This window comes from Neoarius graeffei, chromosome 28 (genome assembly GCF_027579695.1).
Source record: "Neoarius graeffei isolate fNeoGra1 chromosome 28, fNeoGra1.pri, whole genome shotgun sequence".
Taxonomy (NCBI): domain Eukaryota; kingdom Metazoa; phylum Chordata; class Actinopteri; order Siluriformes; family Ariidae; genus Neoarius; species Neoarius graeffei.
Window position 1 is genome coordinate 11891442 of NC_083596.1, and position 21553 is coordinate 11912994.

General features: G+C 41.9%; 1 protein-coding gene and 1 long non-coding RNA gene across 3 annotated transcripts in view; both read right to left on the reverse strand.

The window, feature by feature from the left end:
- Positions 1–6338, reverse strand: part of lman2la (lectin, mannose-binding 2-like a) — a 62006-nt gene extending 55668 nt beyond the window's left edge. For both annotated transcript variants that reach the window (XM_060913174.1, XM_060913173.1), the window contains exons 1-2: positions 5942–6338; positions 5670–5795 (exon numbers count right to left, since the gene is read on the reverse strand). In XM_060913174.1, the coding sequence (XP_060769157.1) occupies positions 5670–5795; positions 5942–6278 (463 nt within the window). In that variant the 5' untranslated portion in view covers positions 6279–6338. The remainder of the gene's footprint in view (positions 1–5669; positions 5796–5941) is intronic.
- A 2118-nt stretch (positions 6339–8456) lies between these two features.
- The window catches only part of LOC132875646 (uncharacterized), a 32324-nt gene continuing 19227 nt past the window's right edge, over positions 8457–21553 (reverse strand). The window contains exons 2-3 of the long non-coding RNA XR_009651867.1: positions 12229–12381; positions 8457–8831 (exon numbers count right to left, since the gene is read on the reverse strand). This is a non-coding gene — a long non-coding RNA (uncharacterized LOC132875646). The remainder of the gene's footprint in view (positions 8832–12228; positions 12382–21553) is intronic.

Genomic DNA, 21553 nt, shown 5'->3' on the forward strand with positions numbered 1-21553 from the left:
GTTTGAGCCCAGTAGCCGATGAGGGCCTTTCTGTGTGGAGTTTGCGTGTTCTCCTCGTGTCCGCGTAGGTTTCCCCCATAGTCCAGACATGCAGGTTAGGCTAATTAGTAGCTCTGAGCATGAATAGTAGTTTGTCAGTTCTGCAATGACCTGGCAGCTTGTCTAGGGTGTACCCTGCTTCTTGCCCATAGTCAGCTGGAATAGGCTCCAGCTTGCCCCTGACCCTGCACAGGATAAGTGGTTACAGATAATGGATGGATACGTAAATAGTTATTCTACGAAATCGAGTCGTACATGAGCTAATAGCCGATGAGGCGCATAGTGCTGAGTCGGCTATAAGCGGTGTACGACGAGAGTGAATGGAATAGCTGTTCTATCCACATTCACTGGATTTTATTTTTTGCAAATTCGATAGACTTTATACAAAATGTCTGACAATCATTTGTGCTGAGAATGTAATAAACAGTGAAATGACGACAGTGATTTGTGAAAAATGCCATAGTTCTTGAATAAAGATGTTCTTACCATCATATCTTATTCATTTTTTTTTTTTTGTATTTCTGGGGATTTCTTTTTCTTTAGGGTTTTTTGGTGGTTGGCAAACCAACTTAAAGGTGCATTACTGCCACTGACTGGACTGGCATGTGGAACAGGAGCTTTTTTTGGGGGGGGAGAGCTATATTATTTTAGCTACTTCTGTCATTTTTAAATACTTGATTACAATTTTTGGGGTTTTGTTTTTGAGTAGAGTGTTTTTTATTTCATCTGCGGTTGGTTCAGCAACACGCTCCGCCATTTTTTTTTTCTCTACTCTCAGTATATGAGCTGATAGCCTAGTAAGAGTAGCCAATCAGAGCACACAGTTACTCATATCCTGCGAATGTGGACAGAAAAATAAATGAATGACTCCTTCACTCTGACATTAAAGTTGTTTGGATGAGAGAAATGAGTCTTACTAAATTTGAACTTTTCAACTTTGGAGCTGTCAATAAAATAATCATTCCAAATCTTTACACTTTGTCTGACATTCTTCCCTCTGAAAATAGTGTAATTTCTGATACACTTTGAAAATAAAACAAAAGACTTTTTTTTTTTTTTTTCCTGAAGTATTCAGAAAAATATATTTATTTTGCACATAAATATTTCCCCAAATTCAACAGCTGTCTGTAGACTTTCGTTATGAGTAAAGCTGATGTAAACATGTTTTCAGGGTGGGGTTTTTTCCCTCCTCAGTACAGGCAAATACATTGAGGTTCTTGTTAGTGATAGTCACACGTACACTACAGATCAGTTTGGGAAATGTTAAAGTACACCTTTTAATGGTGACCTTGATGAGGATAAAGTTATTACTGAAGATGGATAAATGAACAATATACAGCATAAACAGTAGTGCAAGCTTTGCGGTTATTTTGGCACTGAGGCCATAAATGTTGCATTTACACCTCGCATATTTGGTTTGCCAGGGAAAATGATTCTGTGGTCAGTAGGAAAGAAAAAGAAGAGGTTATCCTGAAGCCAGTAACATAAGGAGGTTAATTTATTGGGGTCAATTTCTGGCTCAGACCAGTTGGTCTGCCTAATGAGCAAAACTACGCTGCCCTTACAAATGCACTACAAGTTCAAATTGATTTTTACATCTGATAATGTAAGAATAATGATTTACTGGAACACAGGAGAGGTTTGCTGAAAGTTCATTGTTGCATTAATTTTTAACAAGGTTTTAAATCATTTTCAATGTCTCTGTAAAAGGTAGTGGACCAAGGGGAGGGGAAAAAAGCTTGTACATGCATTACATTTTGGCGTATTATAAACACTATCATGCTATAAATAGCTTGTGATCTATAGTACCAGTCAAAAGTTTGGACACACCTTCTAAATCAATGTTTTTCTTTATTTTAATAAATGAAAAGACACTTCATGTCTTAAAGTAATGATGGATGTCGTTTCTCTTTACTTAGTTGAGCGGTTCTTGACCTAATATGAATTACTACAGTTGTGGTGTGGAATAGGGATATTTACTGTATTTTTATTATTTACCGTTTGAGCTCAAACACATTAAAAAGGTAAGAAATTCGTCCACTAATTAACTTTTGATGAGACACACCTGTTAACTGAAAAGCATATTATATCGAGGATATTACACGGTTGCATGAAGATATGAAGTTTACCTTTTGAGTGGTGAACATATTCATGAGTGAGTAAAGCGAACGAGTGAAAATATTTTCAACATGAAGATAAACTTCATATCTTCATGCCACTGTGTAATGTGCTTTTATATTATATGGACACACATCTACAAACAAACCAAGTTAGTCAAAAGAATTTTAATTTGAACTGGTTCGCCATTTTGATAACATGCATCCAGTCAGTGGGAAAACACTGGGAGTGACATCACTGAAGTGAAATATCGGGAATCGTTATCCATACAGGACACTTTTTCCATGTGTTCTATTCCCTTCTAGCAGGTTTCATTCATTTGGTTTGATAGCATGCAATATTGTTAGCATATCGCTAATCCTATGTGTATTATGTCACTCTATCCAATGGAGAATGAGTCTTGAGTATGGTTTACGATATTGCGTGGTTGTCAAGACAACGTGACGTCACATGTCGGAGCTGATGTGAATATTCAATGAGAGAGTTTTCTGTTGCGCATGCGCAGAAGCATTTCTTTGTTCGTCATCGGTGCCTGCAATAAACTGTCGCAGTGAATTGAAAATGCCATAAGATACGTATTACATGTAAAACTTGTGTTAGCGAGCAAATGTGACGATTTGTAAACGAACATGGCCGCCATGTTTGCTTCGTTAAATACGGAAGATTTTGAGAGAAGTTTGAAAGAGAAAGATTGTGTGTGTATGTATAATAACAATAATAGTGGCGGGCGGCACGGTGGTGTAGTGGTTAGCGCTGTCACCTCACAGCAAGAAGGTCCGGGTTCGAGCCCCGTGGCCGGCGAGGGCCTTTCTGTGTGGAGTTTGCATGTTCTCCCCGTGTCCGCGTGGGTTTCCTCCGGGTGCTCCGGTTTCCCCCACAGTCCAAAGACATGCAGGTTAGGTTAACTGGTGACTCTAAATTGACCGTAGGTGTGAATGTGAGTGTGAATGGTTGTCTGTGTCTATGTGTCAGCCCTGTGATGACCTGGCGACTTGTCCAGGGTGTACCCCGCCTTTCGCCCGTAGTCAGCTGGGATAGGCTCCAGCTTGCCTGCGACCCTGTAGAACAGGATAAAGCGGCTAGAGATAGAGATGAATAATAGTGGCTGGCTTTTTATCGTGGTATATCCGATATATTCCATTCAGCTACTCGTCTTTGACTCGTTCAATATCATGCTAGCTGAATGGAATATAGACCACTCAACGACAGCCAATATTATTTAAATATTTCACTTAGATCCACGATGTATTTCGTACAAAAAATGCGAGTTTTTCAACACGAGGAGATAAAGTTTATATCTTCAAGCCAACTGTGGGTGGTAAGAGAGCAACTGGACTTGCTTGAAGATTCTTGAAGACGTTTCACCTCTCATCCGAAAGGCTTCTTCAGTTCTGTCTGACTAGCATCAGGTATTTATCCTCTCAATATTGCTCACTCATGAATATGTTCAAGCCAATGTGTAATTTTCTTTTTATTATAGCAACACATTCACAAAGTACCCAAATTTATCAAAACACGTCATTGATTTCCTCACGAGTGACATATAGAGATTTGTCACGGTTTTAGTTCTCCATGTCCCGGATGGAGCTCGTATGAAAAAAACAAGTGGTGTCTCATCTCATTATCTCTAGCCACTTTATCCTGTTCTACAGGGTCGCAGGCAAGCTGGAGCCTATCCCAGCTGACTATATTTCATATATAACACACTGTGTGTGTTTTGTAAGAGGCAGTTCTGCAGGCAGAAAAACCTTGTTGCGGAGAGAGCAGAGGGCTGGTTCGAGTTGACAGGAAGGCAAAAGTAACTTAAATAACCACTCTTGACAACTCGAGCAGAAAAGCATCTCAGAATGCACAACACGTCGAACCATGAAGCAGTTGGGCTACAACAGCAGAAGACCACATCGGGTTCCGCTTTGGTCAGCCAAAAACAGGAACCTGAGGCTACAGTAGGCACAGACTCACCAAAACTGGACATTTGAAGATTGCAAAACAGTGACCTGGTCTTTTTCCCAAAGGAGCAATCTGTAATGCTAAAGGGCTCATTGGTTTATCTCTCCTGGGCAATTCATGAAGGTTCTCCGTGGAACCCTACAACAATGTTTTTGTCTACATGAGAGTTACAGGTAAGAACCTTTAACTAGAAGGTTCCAAAGAACCCTTCAGGATCTATTTTTCCAAAAAATGTATTCTGTAGAGAATATACATTTATTTTTATTGTACTTCGTAATCGGATCTCCAAAATGTATCTCACTTTTCTGTATAAAACCTAAGATTCAAGAGTAACATGTATAGAAGAATAAAACAGTTTGAGACATTTGGTTTTCTTTTATAGGAAAATAATATGACAAATGTTGATTAATCAATTAATTATTAACCTGTAACAGCATGTCCTGAACAGTAGCAAGTCCATATAAGGGCAGGGGTGGGCCGATTGACGTGAAGTGAATAAAAATGCACCTTGATACACACAGAACATGATTGTCATCATGAAGTGCAATGTTGTCCCCCCACCCCATCCCACCACCACCGGACAGCCCTGATAACTGATCCACCCTGTTTCATAAAAGTCCACTCATTTTGAAGTTTCTGGCCTCATCCCTTATCCCAAAGTGTATTATTCTTCTTGCACCACTATGATTTATCAACGCTAACAGTTTAAAAATATATATATTAAACAGCAACACATGGTTATGTATATTTAACAGTTATTCTTTGAAATTGAGTCGTACATGAGTTGATAGCCGATGAGGCGCATAGCACCGAGTTGGCTATAAGTCATGTATGACGAGATTGAGTAGAATAACTGTTTTTTATTCTATCCGCATTCACTGGCTTTTGAGAAACAGAGCATTTTTATTTTTTGCAAATTCGATAAATAAAAACTTTATACAAAATGTCCGACAAAATACCGGTGAAATGACAGGAGCAATTTGTGAAAAATGCTATAATAATTCTTGAAAAACAGAAAAAGATATGTTCTTGACATCAAATACTTTTATTCCCTATTTTTTTTGGGGGGGGGTCCTTCTTTAGAGTTTTTTGGCACTTGGCTATCCAACTCAAAGGTGCATTACCGCCACCAACTGGACTGGAGTGTGAAACAGGTGATGGGGGGGGGGGAATCTATATTCTTTTAGCTATTTCTGTTTCTTTTAAATACTTGATGATAATATTTTGGGGTTTTGTTTTCGAGTAGAGTTTTTATTTCGTCCTCGGTTGGTTCAGCAAAATGCTCTGCCATTTTGTTTTTCTCTACTCATGATATAGATGACTTGCATCCACGTGATCAAAATGTGCTACGTCATGAGCGTCCGCCATGATGGTGGATCTACAAAGCAACTAGGATGGCAGCCGCTGAAATCGTGTCTGTAAACAATGCTGAATTTTCTCAGTATTACCACGATTTGAACGGTCCAGCAAAGATTTGATACAAACAGAAGATAGATATGTGTGGTTTTGACCCATATTATTTAAAAAACTCAGTTTTCTGAAGATAAGATGCTTCTACTGACCATCGAGTATCCAGATATCTGGTTCAGCTGCCGTAGAATCAAGTCCGACCTCGGACGAAACATAGCCCATTTTCTGAGTGGGTGCCCAGTCTGGATTGTTTCTATCATATAATTTTGCTGCCGTTCCTAGAAGCGAAATGGTAATATACGTGTTAAAATTATAACAACGACCGAGTGAACCACGACAAGAGAATTCTCATTTTATAGCAAAAGTCTAGCAACACAAAATAAAATTCTTCCATGATATTACTGAGAGAGCTTTTGAATCTCACCTGGGATAAAATGATGACTGCAAACGCGAGCTGTTTTGGTTTTAGCCTCTGTTAGATCAGCCCTGCCGATGTTGTTCAGCCGTGCTTGTTTTCTCTCTGTACAAAGCCTCAGCGTTTCCTCGCCCTCTTTCCAAATCACGGATGGAATTCTAAAAAATTGGGACGTGCCATGGTCACGAGTACTATTGTGACCACAACCATATACAGCACAAAGATATGGCAGAGCTAAAAGAATGCTTAAAGCAGTGGGAAAACAAAGAGTTGCGCACGTGTGACTATGTTTTGTAGGGAATGTTGTTTGACCCCACATTTGTAGATCCACCAACATGGCCGACATCCAGATTTCTATTTTGCTTTGACATCACTTGCAAGTCAAGGATATGAGCTGATAGCCTAGGAGTAGAGTAGCCAATCAGAGCGTGCGATTGCTCATATCCTGTGAATGTGAATAGAATAATTATAGTTATATTTAATGTTGTATAAGACAAGTTAGTTCCTGCTATCACTTATGTTATAATAACTATTCAAGACCTTTTTTGTCTCTCATGAAATTAATAATAATAATAATAATTAGAAAAAAATCAAGTGAAGGAAAACCAAAAGCTTTACCTCTTACAGAATGCTCAATAAAGCCCTGTGATGACCTGGCGACTTGTCCAGGGTGTACCCCGCCTTTCGCCCGTAGTCAGCTGGGATGGGCTCCAGCTTGCCTGCGACCCTGTAGAACAGGATAAAGCGGCTAGAGATGATGAGATGAGATGAGAATGCTCAATAAAATCTGTGGACTTTTCCATGAAGTGTAATTGAGTAAGTATTATTTTGAATTGTATTCAGGTAAAATAGAAATACCCTGAAATAAAAATGATAATAATAAAGTCCAGTGACTTAAAAACTTTCCATCTTTAAGTTTTAGTTCTGTCTACAAATAAATGTCATTATATAACCATAGAAATCGATCTAAAAATGTGGAAAAGTACTTGTTTTGAGGAGTTTTGGCCAGTTAGCTGTATGAAGGGGAAAATGCGTGTAGATAAATTCACTAGGATCTTCCTTGTCAAGCTTGTAAAGATGAATCATTTATATTCGCAGAATATTGGCTTCAAGAATACAGCAACATCCATGTGGCTTCAACAGCCTGTTGTGAAATAAAACTACGAATGACTTCACTGATGCTTTTCATTTGGCCAAAATGGTGAGAATCAGCCATTTTCAGAAGGAGACAAATGTTTGACATATTGTTGCTGTTGAAGTGGCACAATGCAAATACATCAAGGCATGTGGCAGCAGATTCGGAGCACAATGCCAGCAGCAGTGTGTGAGGCCTGAATTAAAGACGTTTGCCTTCTGAGATACGCTTGCTGGCGACGTCCTAACAGATGAGTGCTAAACTGTAATCTGTAGAGTGCAACTGATGCCAACCAATTCATCTCAAGCATTAAACAAGTTGTTTTTTTCCCTCTTTTGCTTGATGTAATTAACGTACACTCTGAGCTGAGCAGAAAAAAAATATTTGGTGGTATTGATGAGGAATGTTGGAAAGTACATAAAATTAAACAGTCACCATATGCTGGAAATAACAACAGATCAGGGGAACTCTATTGGGCATGGCAGGCTTCCTGCAGCATGCGAGGACCTTGGCAAGGTTCGTGCATACTTTAAAAAAAAATACAGACATGCATGGAATTAATTAGGAGCTCAGCCGTAAATGAGGAAGGATACAGAAACTCATCTGTAAAAATCACGTAGCAGTCATAAGCCTGGGTGATCTCAGAATAACAGTGGAACAGTACAAGCAAAATTCTCATAACGACAAAATTTATAGCGTCTTTGTTGATGAAGTTGAGATCCGTGGGGAGTGAACGGAGCTGAAGCATTTGTGAAAAGCTCAACAATAAAAAGTTCCTTTGGTTACTGTGTGAGGTTGAAACTTGTTCAGACTTGTTTTGTGGACTTTCCTTGACATAAAATGTAGCTAAAAAATGGATGGCAAATGGAAAATTGCTGTGGTATAATAGGATTAAACATTACAGGGCTAGGAAACTAATCATGTTCAGAATGGCATCACATCATGTTTTATTCCTTATGTAGCTAGAGTTGTAGTGTCATGGCTTTATCTATGAAGTTCAATTTATTTATTTTTTTTTTGATGATGATTAGAGAAAGTCAGGATGGAAAAGAAGCTCTTGAAGAATTTTTAGATTTGTTGAAAAGCAAACTCTTAAAATTCAAACTTGTTTTGCAGACGTTCCACAACATGAAATAATTAATAAATAACCTATTAATGGATAAAAGTATAATGTCATTCTTTACTACTACTACTACTACTAATATACTCTACACTCACCAGCCACTTCATTAGGAACACCCATCCACCTGCTGTTTTATTCAGTGATCTAATCATCCCTTGACAGCAGCACAATGCATAAAATCATACAGATACAAATCAAGAGCTTCAGTTAATTAATGTTCACTTCACACATCAGAACGGGAAAAATTGTGATCTCAAAGTGTGACTTTCTTTCACTGTGGCATGGGTGTTGGTTTGAGCCAGATGGACTGGTTTGAGTATTTCAGAAACTGCTGATCTCTTGGGGTTTTCACACACAGACAACAGTCTCAGGAGTTTACATAGAATGGTGCGAAAAACAAAAAAACATCGAGTGAGTGAGCGACAGTTCTTTTTTTTTTTTAAAGATTTTTTTTGGGCCTTTTTCACCTTTATTGGATAGGACAGTGCAGAGACAGGAAACAAGCAGGAGAGAGAGACGGGGAGGGATCGGGAAATGACCCCGGGCTGGAACCGAACCCGGGTCCCCGGACCCATGGCATGGCATGGCATGGCATGGCGCCCCCTCCACCTGAGCCACGACATCCCCAATGAGCGACAGTTCTGTGGGTGGAAACAAACGCCTTGTTAAGAGAGGTCAGAGAGGAAAATGGCCAGATTGGTTTGAGCATTTTTTCCAGGAAAGATATAGTAACTCTTTACAACCGTGGTGAGCAGAAAAACATCTCAGTATGCAACAGAAGAAGACCACATTAGGTTCCAGTCCTGCCAGCCAAGAACAGGAATCTTAGAATCAAGAACATGTTCTTATTAAAGTGGCTGGTGGTGAGTGTAGTGTGTGTGTGTGTGTATATATATATATATATATATATATATATATATATATATATATAAACAAATATACAGATAAAATAATGGTATAAGAAATAAAAGTTTAAAAGAAGGGATAACAAGAAGAAAGAGTCATCTATATCCCCCACCCTATACACCAACTATATACCAAGTTTCAAGATATTGTCACGTTTTTCAAGTTCTGCTGCAGGAAACCAACCCTACGTCTTTACACTGACCTCAGCAGCCCATGGCATAAACCCATCAACCGTTGGTCCAGATGACCTAAAAATTAAAATTTCTCAAATTTCTTCTTATCAAAAGGCACATATACATTACTTAATCAACACATATATCAATTTTCAAGACCATACCACTCATAGATTTTAAGTTCTGCTCCGGAAACAAAACCTACCCCAAGACTAACCTGAGAGACTAAGTCTGAAATTGTTTCCATGGAAACATGAAAAATTAACATTTCTCAAATTTCTTAGTATGAAAAGGCACATCTACATCACCTTGTTAACATGTACACCAAGTTTCAAATCCGTATCATGAATAGTTTTGGATATATGCTCCGGAAACGAACACTGCCCTTAGAAACCAAGTCAAAATCTATTTTTTATGTACAAATTTGAAAAATACTTTTTTCTTTTTTTTCTTCAAAAATCCAAAATAGCAAAAGGCACCAGTTCACATGTTGCTAGATATGTATACAAAGTTTCATGAAGATATCTTCAGTAGTTTTAAAGATATGGCCCGGAAACGAAAACGTGACCGGACGGACGGACAGAACCCGTTTCTATATCCCCCGCCAAACTTTCTTTGAGCAGGGGATAATAATGAATTTAAATGCAGTAAGAAAATTAAAATTAAAAAGTAAAATAAAAAGCATTAAAATAAAACAAAATTACAATATACAGCAAAAATTCAGGAGAGGTAAAAGAAGTAAAAAAAATGTAAATATATATTAAAAAATGAGGTGTCACGGTGGTGTAGTGGTTAGCGCTGTCGCCTCACAGCAAGAAGGTCCGGGTTCGAGCCCTGTGGCCGGCGAGGGCCTTTCTGTGTGGAGTTTGCATGTTCTCCCCGTGTCCGCGTGGGTTTCCTCCGGGTGCTCCGGTTTCCCCCACAGTCCAAAGACATGCAGGTTAGGTTAACTGGTGACTCTAAATTGACCGTAGGTGTGAATGTGAGTGTGAATGGTTGTCTGTGTCTATGTGTCAGCCCTGTGATGACCTGGCGACTTGTCCAGGGTGTACCCCGCCTTTCGCCCGTAGTCAGCTGGGATAGGCTCCAGCTTGCCTGCGACCCTGTAGAACAGGATAAAGCGGCTAGAGATAATGAGATGAGATGAGATTAAAAAATGAGGGTAAAAAGATACGTTTTAATAGGCTTTTAAAAGAAGGAACTGATTCAGTTTCTCAAATTGCTACTGGCAGTGATTTCCATAATTTTGTTCTATAAAACATAAAAATTGTTAGTTTTGGCAAATTGCTGCAGTATAAGAGGAATAAAACACTTCAGGGTTAGGAAACGAATCAACTTCAGAGTGGCTTCACATTTAACAGTTATTCCACAAAATCGAGTCGTACATGAGCTGATAGTGCACAAGGCACATAGCACTGAGTTGCCTATAAGCCATGTATGACGAGATTGAGTGGAATAACTGTTTTATTCTGTCCACATTCACTGGATTTTGAGAAACAGAGCATTTTTATTTTTATGTTTTGCAAATTTGATAAATAAAAACTTTATACAAAATGTCCAACAAAATAATTTCCGCTTAGAATGTAAACAAACCGGCGAAACAACAGTAGCAATATGTGAAAAATACGATAATCATTCTTGAAAAATGTAAAATATATACGTTCTTACCATCAAATAGTTTTATTCTATATTTTGTTGCTTTTTTGTATTTTTTTGTGGTTTTGTTTTCGAGTAGTTTTTATTTCATCCTCAGTTGGTTCAGCAACATCTCATCTCATTATCTCTAGCCGCTTTATCCTTCTACAGGGTCGCAGGCAAGCTGTAGCCTATCCCAGCTGACTACGGGCGAAAGGCAGGGTACACCCTGGACAAGTCGCCAGGTCATCACAGGGCTGACACATAGACACAGACAACCATTTGCACTCACATTCACACCTACGGTCAATTTAGAGTCACCAGTTAACCTAACCTGCATGTCTTTGGACTGTGGGGGAAACCGGAGCACCCGGAGGAAACCCACGCGGACACGGGGAGAACATGCAAACTCCGCACAGAAAGGCCCTCGCCGGCCCCGGGGCTCGAACCCAGGACCTTCTTGCTGTGAGGCGACAGCACTAACCACTACACCACCGTGCCGCCATGTTCAGCAACATGCTCCTCCATTTTGTTTTTCTCTCCTCACGGTATAGGAGCTGATATCCTAGTAGTAGAGTAGCCAATCAGAGTGCATGATTGCTCATATCCAGTGAATGTGGATAGAATAATATGTTTTATTCCTTATGTAGCTGGAGTTGTAGTTGGAGGAAGGTCAGATCTTCCGCGAGTGAGCGTAACAGCACATTTTTCTAAAAGAAGCTCCTTTAGAATTTTTAGCTTTGTTCAAGAGCAAATTCTCAAAGCTTATTTTTCAAACATGACATCATTTATGACTTTTAATGGAACTTTTATCAGCGGTATTAAAGGAATAAAACATTTTGGTGCTAGGAAACTAATCAACGTTGAAGTGGCATTACATCGTGTCTTATTCCTTATGTACCTCATGACTGTCTTTTCCTCAGATCTTTAGGGAATGACCACAAAAGGAAAACGGCGTGAAAAACAGGTTCCTTTAAAATGTTTCGATTTGTTGAAAAGCAAATTCTCAAAATTCAAATCATGAGCCGATGAAGGTATTGCGGCTTCTGATATGGTCTGACACCCACGTACCTCATCCTGAAATGATCCATTGCTTTCATTTTTTTATTTCCTTTTCGTAGTTATTTCATGATCAACGTCTGTCAATTCTCAATCAGCAGCTGGAAATGACAACATAGGACTTACCCAGTGTGAATAACTGTGAATCACCCCCCCCCCCCCCCCCCCTTCATTCTCAGTGCCATCACCCCCCCCCCCCCCCCCCCCTTCATTCTCAGTGCGTTTATTTTGGCAAAAGCAATGAGAGTGGGTTTTTAGGCAGCACCATGGCATTGCGAAGTGGCTATGAGTGGCTCTCGTGCCGTCCGGAGTGTTATAATTTTCCCAGGCTGGATGATGGATGAGCTGGTGTCAGGCTCGGTTCATTATAATGCATGCCATCTATTCTTCTCCCAGACAGCCTCTTCTCCAGGAAATGCTATAGAGAAAAAAAGAGAGAGAGGGAGAAGGAGAGAGACCAGAATGTGATTATTTTGTGATTGTTCTTATGGACTGTGCTTATGAAAAGTAGACGCATTTTTCTTTTGAGATAACAAGTTTGTGTTATGCACTCCCTGGAGCGGTTTCAGGCCCAGCTGGTCATTTTATACTGGAATTTGCCTGAGTGATTTGTAATGGTCTGAACCCATCAGCATAATAAAGGAGGAGTGAAAAACAATCTTTGTAGAGATATCGGTTGTTATCAGAGTGCTAATTATAATTATTTCAAGATAATGTAAGAACTGCTGTGCATTTCGAAGTTGTGTAATAAACATTTATATACTGTATCTCTTGCCAATGCACTTCTACTGTCATAATGAAACCTTGAACAGACGTGATCGTTACAACAACGGGTCTTCCCTCTTTCCCTAATAGACATTAATTTTGTTGGTAGTCACTGACAGATTCTGAGTTCAAGTCCCAGGACTACCAGACAGACTCACCTGAGCCCTTTTAACTCTCCAATACTTACAACCCCAATTCCAAATAAGTTGGGATGCTGCGTGAAATGTAAATTAAAACAGAATGTGATCATTTGCAAATCATGGAAACCCTATATTTCATTGAAAATAGTACAAAGACAATATATCAAATGTTAAAACTGAGAAATGTCATTGTTTTTTGAAAAACATATGCTCATTTGGAATTTAGTGCCAGCAACACACTTGAGAAAAGTTGGGACAAGGGCAACAAAAGATTGGAAAAGTTGTGTCATGCTAAAACAAGACTAATTTGGTTAATTGCCATCAGGTCAGTAATATGATTGGGTATAAAAAGAGCATCCCAGAGAGGCGGAGTCTCTCAGCAGTAAAGATGGGGAGGGGTTCACCGTTCTGTGAAAGATTGCGTGGGCAAACAGTGCAACAATTTAAGAATAACGTTCCTCAATGTAAAATTGCAAAGAATTCGGGGATCACAACATCCACGGTACACAAGAGATATTGGATGGCCGTGATCTTCGGGCCCTCAGGTGACACACTGCACTAAATACAGAAATGATTCTGTAGTGGAAATCGCTGTATGGGCTCAGGAACACTTCTGAAAACCATCACCTGTGAAAACAGCTCATCGCTGCCTCCACATATGCAAGCTAAAATCATACATAAACAATATCCAGAAACACCACTGCCTTCTCTGAGCTCATCGATGATGGACAGAGGTGACGCGGAAAAGTGTCCTGTGGTCTGACGAATCAAAATTTGAAATTCTTTTTAGAAATCATAGACATCACATCATCCAGGCTAAAGAGGAGATGGACCATCAGGCTTGTCATCAGCACACAGTTCAAAATCCAGCATCTGTGATGGTATGAGGGTGCATTAGTGCACACGACATGGGTAGCTTGCACATCTGGGAAGGCTCCATTAATGCTGAATGATATACAGTATACAGGTTTTAGAACAACATGCTGCCATCCAGATGACATTGTTTTCAGGAAAGGCCTTCTTTATTTCAGCAAGACAATGCCAAACTGCTGTCTGCACATATTATAACTGCATGGCTCTGTAGTAAGAGTCCAGGTGCTAAACTGGCCTGCCTGAAGTCCAGACCTGTCACTTATTGAAAACATTTGGTGCATTATGAAGTGCAAAATATGACAAAGGAGACCCCGAACTGTTGAGCAACTGAAATTGTGTATCAGGCAAAAATGGGACAACATTTCTCTTTCAAAACTACAGCAACTGGTCTCCTTAGTTCCCATATATTTACAGTGTTGTTAAAAGTAGAAGTGATGCAACACAGAGGTATACATGCCCCTGTACCAGCTTATTTTGAAATGTTTCTTGCATCAAATTAAAAATGAGCATATATTTTTCAAACAACAATAAAATTTCTCAGTTTGAACATTTGATATGTTGTCTTTGTACTATTTTCAATGAAATATACGGTTTCCATTATTTGCAAATCATAACATTCTGTTTTTATTTATGTTTTACAGTTTCCTAACTTTTCTGGAATTGGGGTTGTACTCATGTGATTGTATTCCACTTAACTCTGAATTCCTTGTAATTTACTTTGGAAATATGGTACAGTAATTTACCAATTACTGTAATTATCCTGTCTGGTATGTTAACATTTACTGTCTACCTGCAATTAATCCTTTAGTATCACACTAGTTATGTACAGTTGCTGTATCCAGTCTGTAATCATGTTGAACGCTGTTGAATCCTTGATTCTGATTGGCCAGAAGATGATGATTAAGTTTCTATTACAGCAGTTCTGACAGTCATCCTGGCTGCAAAGTTTATATTAATGCACTTGTTCTAGTACATTATCGCTTCTATAACTTACACAGGGACTTATTTTAGTGGACGCTCCACATAAACTAATTAAAAACCATGTTAGTTTTAAAAGGTGAAGTTTTCTTTAGCGAAGGTGAAGGTTTATTTAGTATTTTTGGAAGGAGGCTCCAGGGTTTTCGAAGTTTTCCGACACTGGGAAGTCAAAACAGAGGGCTTTACAGTTACTTGGTAACATCACAACCTGTGTTTTGTCTTATTACGTGATTTATTGTTGGCAAATTGCTGCAGTATAAGAGGAATAAAACACTTCCAGTAGCTTCGAGTGAACTCCAGGTGCTTATCTTTGTGGTTAGATGAAAAACAAAAAGGCTTCACTGTGGCGTTTCCAAATAGTATGATATGAGATTGGTGTCTAAATGTAGATCTGGTGCCTTGGAGATAATGAAATACATTATCAAGGGCTGAGCTTGAATGTGGTAAAGAAAAATAGCTAGCTGGCTAGATATTTAGATAATCTTGGCTGGCGTTGAGCGGTATATCAGATACAGTGCTCAGCATAAATGAGTACACCCCCTTTGAAAAGTAGCATTTTAAACAATATCTCAGTGAACACAAACAATTTCCAAAATGTTGACAAGACAAAGTTTAATATAACATCTGTTTAACTTATAACGGGAAAAAGTAAGGTTAATAATATAAACTTAGATTACACATTTTTCACTTTTACTCAAATTAGGGTGGTGCAAAAATGAGTACACCCCACAACAAAAACGACTAAACCTACAACCCCGATTCCAAAAAAGTTGGGACAAAGTACAAATTGTAAATAAAACCGGAATGCAATAATTTACAAATCTCAAAAACTAATACTGTATTTACAATAGAACATAGACAACATATCAAATGTCGAAAGTGAGACATTTTGAAATTTCATGCCAAATATTGGCTCGTTTGAAATTTCATGACAGCAACACATCTCAGAAAAGTTGGGACAGGGGCAATAAGAGGCTGGAAAAGTTAAAGGTACAAAAAAGGAACAGCTGGAGGACCAAATTGCAACTCATTAGGTCAATTGGCAATAGGTCATTAACATGACTGGGTATAAAAAGAGCATCTTGGAGTGGCAGCGGCTCTCAGAAGTAAAGATGGGAAGAGGATCACCAATCCCCCTAATTCTGCGCCGACAAATAGTGGAGCAATATCAGAAAGGAGTTCAACAGTGTAAAATTGCAAAGAGTTTGAACATATCATCATCTACAGTGCATAATATCAAAAGATTCAGAGAATCTGGAAGAATCTCTGTGTGTAAGGGTCAAGGCCGGAAAACCATACTGGGTGCCCGTGATCTTCGGGCCCTTAGACGGCACTGCATCACATACAGGCATGCTTCTGTATTGGAAATCACAAAATGGGCTCAGGAATATTTCCAGAGAACATTATCTGTGAACACAATTCACCGTGCCATCCGCCGTTGCCAGCTAAAACTCTATAGTTCAAAGAAGAAGCCATATCTAAACATGATCCAGAAGCGCAGACGTCTTCTCTGGGCCAAGGCTCATTTAAAATGGACTGTGGCAAAGTGGAAAACTGTTCTGTGGTCAGACGAATCAAAATTTGAAGTTCTTTATGGAAATCAGGGACGCCGTGTCATTCGGACTAAAGAGGAGAAGGACGACCCAAGTTGTTATCAGCGCTCAGTTCAGAAGCCTGCATCTCTGATGGTATGGGGTTGCATTAGTGTGTGTGGCATGGGCAGCTTACACATCTGGAAAGACACCATCAATGCTGAAAGGTATATCCAGGTTCTAGAGCAACATATGCTCCCATCTAGACGACGTCTCTTTCAGGGAAGACCTTGCATTTTCCAACGTGACAATGCCAAACCACATACTGCATCAATTACAGCATCATGGCTGTGTAGAAGAAGGGTCCGGGTACTGAACTGGCCAGCCTGCAGTCCAGATCTTTCACCCATAGAAAACATTTGGCGCATCATAAAACGGAAGATACGACAAAAAAGACCTAAGACAGTTGAGCAACTAGAATCCTACATTCGACAAGAATGGGTTAACATTCCTATCCCTACACTTGTACAACTTGTCTCCTCAGTCCCCAGACGTTTACAGACTGTTGTAAAGAGAAAAGGGGATGTCTCACAGTGGTAAACATGGCCTTGTCCCAACTTTTTTGAGATGTGTTGTTGTCATGAAATTTACAATCACCTAATTTTTCTCTTTAAATGATACATTTTCTCAGTTTAAACATTTGATGTCATCTATGCTCTATTCTGAATAAAATAAGGAATTTTGAAACTTCCACATCATTGCATTCCGTTTTTATTTACAATTTGTACTTTGTCCCAACTTTTTTGGAATCAGGGTTGTAGTACTTTGTATGGCCTCCATGATTTTTAATGACAGCACCAAGTCTTCTAGGCATGGAATGAACAAGTTGGCAACATTTTGCAACATCAATCTTTTTCCATTCTTCCAACAATGACCTCTTTTAGTGACTGGATGCTGGATGGAGAGTGATGCTCAACTTGTCTCTTCAGAATTCCCCATAGGTGTTCGATTGGGTTCAGATCAGGAGACATACTTGGCCACTGAATCACTTTCACCCTGTTCTTCTTCAGAAATCCAACAGTGCCCTTAGATGTGTGTTTAGTCATGTTGGAAAAGTGCACAACGACCAAGGGCACGGAGTGATGGTAGCATCTTCTTTTTCAGTATAGAGCAATACGTCTGTGAATTCATGACATCATCAATGAAATGCAGCTCCCCGACACCAGCAGCACTCATGCAGCCCCACATAAGGACACTGCCACCACCATGTTTCACTGAGGCATCATGCATTTTTCTTTGTATTCCTCACCTTTGCGACGCCATACAGTTTTGAAGCCATCAGTTCCAAAAACATTTATCTTGGTCTCATCACGCCAGAGTATAGAGTCCCAGTTGTCTTCATCTTTGTCAGCATGGGCCCTGGCAAACTCTAAATGGGCTTTTTTGTGCCTGGGCTTTAGGAGAGGCTTCTTTCGTGGATGGCATCCATGCATGCCATTCCTCTGCAGTGTACGCCGTATTGTGTCACGGGAAATAGTCACCCCAGTTTGGCTTTCTACTTCTTTAGATAACTGCAGTGAACTTGCATGCCGATTTTCTTCAACCCTTCTCATCAGAAGACGCTCCTGTCGAGGTGTTAACTTCCGTGGACGACCTGGACGTCTCTGTGAGATGGTTGCAGTTCCATCTTTCTTACATTTTTGTATCACTTTTGCTACAGTATTCTCACTGATAAGTAAAGCTTTGCTGATCTTCTTGTAGCCTTCACCTTTGTGGTGTAAAGAAATTATTTTCTTTGGGGAATTCTGAAGAGACAAGTTGAGCATCACTTTCCATCCGGCATCCAGTCACTGAAAGAGGTCATTGTTGAAGAATGGAAAAAGATTGATGTTGCAAAATGTCACCAACTTGTTCATTCCATGCCTAGAAGACTTGGTGCTGTCATTAAAAATCATGGAGGCCATACAAAGTACTAGATGTAGTAGTTTTTGTTGTGGGCTGTACTCATTTTTGCACCACCCTAATTTGAGTAAAACTGAAAAATGTGTAATCTAAGTTATATTATTAACCTTACTTTCACATTATAAGTTAAACAGATGTTATATTAAACTTTGTCTTCTCAACATTTTGGAAATTGTTTGTGTTCATGTCATGGTCCTACCTGTGGGCTTCTCTCTTCAGGTAACATCTCCACTCAGCATTACCGGCCACACCCGCACTCACTTCCTCTTATTATCTTTCAGTGACTGTCATTGGCTGTTGCCGATCACCTGCTCTCCCCCTGTGTGTATTTAAGCTGCAGTTCTCCCTAGCCCCTGTGTCAGATCGTCTGCAACTCTCAGCCTGATAACCTGCTCTGTGTTCCTACTACTCTGACTCCTGAAGATTTCCTGTTCTGTCTGACTCTGTCTGCTCTCCAGCCCCGGTAACCTGATCTGCCTTCTGTTCTGTCGACTCTGCCTCTTGCCTGCCCCTCCTGTACCTTCACCTGATCTCCAGCTTGCTCAGCCCTACAGCCACACCTCTCTGACTATGCCTGGTCCTGTCTCATCTCTGAAGCTAAGCAGGGTTGGGCCTGGTCAGTACTTGGATGGGAGACCTCAGACGTCACCACCAGCCATCCCTGCCTCTCAGTTCTCCTGCCACTGGACTTCACCCATACACATTCTTCCAACTCCCCTTTCCCCTATTATTAATAAACTGTGGTTTGATCTCCTCCTCTGTCTGTTCCGTGACAGAACGATCTGACCAGCATGGAGTCAGCACCCGAACCGGCTGCAGCGCACTGAAGGGGATGTCTGCTGACGTTACAGCCCTGATCCAGCATGGCCAGCAGCTCCAGCAACAACAACTGGACCAAGCATTCCAGCTGCTCACCACCCTAGCACCCCCTGGGCCTCCGGGAGGTGCTCCTGCTGCACTCGATGCCCCGGAACCCAAGGTCGGCAGTCCGGAGCGCTTTGACAGTGACCCCTCCCAAGTCTGTGTTTTCCTGACCAGCTGCCAGTTGATCTTCGACCTACAGCCCAGAACCTTTGCAGTGAAGGTGGCCTTCTTCATCACTCATCTGACTGGCTGCGCCCGCCTGTGGGGGACTGCTGAGTATGAACGCCGGACACCGGCGTGTGCCTCCTTCTCCCTGTTTGCTGCAGAGATGATTAAGGTCTTCGACCCGGGCTCGTCATCAGTAGAGGCATCCGGAGGACTGATAAGTATTCGCCAAGGCAGACGTACAGTGGCTGACTACTCGATCGATTTCCGGACCTTGGCCTGGCGCAGCAAGTGGAACATGCAGGCGCTGGTGGATGCCTTTCTGCACAGCCTGGCCGACTACATGAAGGATGAATTGGTCTCGTACGAGCAACACTCGACGAGGCCATCGCCCTGGCCGTCCGCATTGACCACCGGGTCCAGACCCGTTGATGAGAGAGGACCCGCCGGACTCAGCCAGTCATCACTGCATGGAGAAGCCAGAGCTCACCGGACATAGGAGGGGCCCGGTTGGGTTCAATGATCCTCCAATCCTCCACCAGCCAGAAACCTATGCTCCAAGTTTGCCTTCGTCTGTCGGATTCCACCCACACCCTGGCCGCCCTGGTTGACTCTGGCGCCGAGGCTAACATCATGGACACTGGGCTTGCGCGCCAGTTGGGCCTGTGAAGCCACCAACTATCCTCTCCCATTCCAGCCAGGGCGCTGGATGGCCATCTCCTTGGCACTGTCACCCGCCTCACTGCCCCTGTTCCGATGACTGTCAGGCAACCACCACGAAACCATCCAATTTCACCTGTTCCGTTCCCCCAGCCAACCTCTCATCCTGGGCTATCCATGGCTCCGCCAGCACAGTCCTCGCCTCGACTGGGCCACTGGAGAGATAAGAGAATGGGGCAAGGACTGCCATCAGACCTGCTTACGAGCCGCCATCCTAAACACCCGTACTCCACCTGCCAGCTCTGCCCCAGACCTCACTAATGTCCCAGTGTGTTATCACAGCCTTCGGGAGGTATTCAGTAAAACCAAGGCCACTTCCTTGCCTCCTCACCGGCCCTACGACTGCGCCATTGATCTCCTCCCAGGCACTGCACCACCCAAGGGTTGTCTCTACTCTCTGTCTGCCCCGGAAAGGAAGGCTATGGAGACCTACATCAGTGACTCTCTGGCTGCCGGCCTTATCCGTCCATCCTCTTCTCCCACCGGCGCTGGGTTCTTCTTCATGGAAAAGAAGGATGGGATGAATCCCTGCGCCCCTGCATCAATTACAGGGGTCTCAACAACATCACCGTCAAGAACCGATACCCTCTCCCACTGCTTACCTCCGCCTTCGAGCTGCTCCAGGGAGCCACGGTCTTCACCAAACTCGATCTCCGGAATGCCTACCACCTGGTTCGGATAAGGGAAGGAGACGAGTGGAAGACCGCGTTCAACACCCCCACCGGTCACTATGAATACCGGGTGATGCCGTTTGGCCTTACCAACGTGCCAGCGGTATTCCAGGCTCTGGTGAATGATGTTCTGCGAGATATGTTGAACAAGTTCGTGTTCATTTACCTCGACAACATCCTGATCTTCTCTAAAACCCTGTCCGAACACACCCAGCATGTCCAGCAAGTGCTCCGTCGTCTCCTGGAAAACTCCCTCTTCATCAAGGCAGAGAAGTGTGAGTTTCACACCAAGTCTGTGGGGTTCCTGAGGTACATCGTGGCAGAAGGGAGCATCCAGATGGACCCTGCCAAAGTCTCTGCAGTTACTTCATGGCCAGTACCAGAGAGCAGGAAGCAGCTTCAGCAGTTCCTGGGCTTCACAAATTTCTACAGGAAATTCATTCGTAATTACAGCACCATTGCGTCACCCCTCACCGCCTTGACCAGCACCAAACAGTCCTTCACCTGGACTTCGGCCGCCAACGAAGCCTTAGCCACCCTCAAGGCTCGGTTCACCACTGCTCCCGTCCTCCGGCTGCCTGATGAGGAGCGGCAATTCATCGTTGAGGTGGACGCCTCGGATGTGGGAGTCGGGGCAGTGCTCTCACAGAGGTCTGCGGATGACAACAAGCTCCACCCTTGTGCGTTCTTCTCCCGCCGGCTGTTGCCGGCTGAACGCAATTACGACGTAGGCAATCGGGAACTGCTGGCGGTCAAGCTCACCCTGGAAGAATGGCGCCACTGGCTGGAGGGATGCGTAGTCCCATTTCTGGTCTGGACAGACCATAAGAATCTTGAATACATCCGCACTGCCAAACGACTCAACCCCAGACAGGCCCGCTGGGCTCTCTTTTTCACTCGATTCAATTTCACCCTTTTGT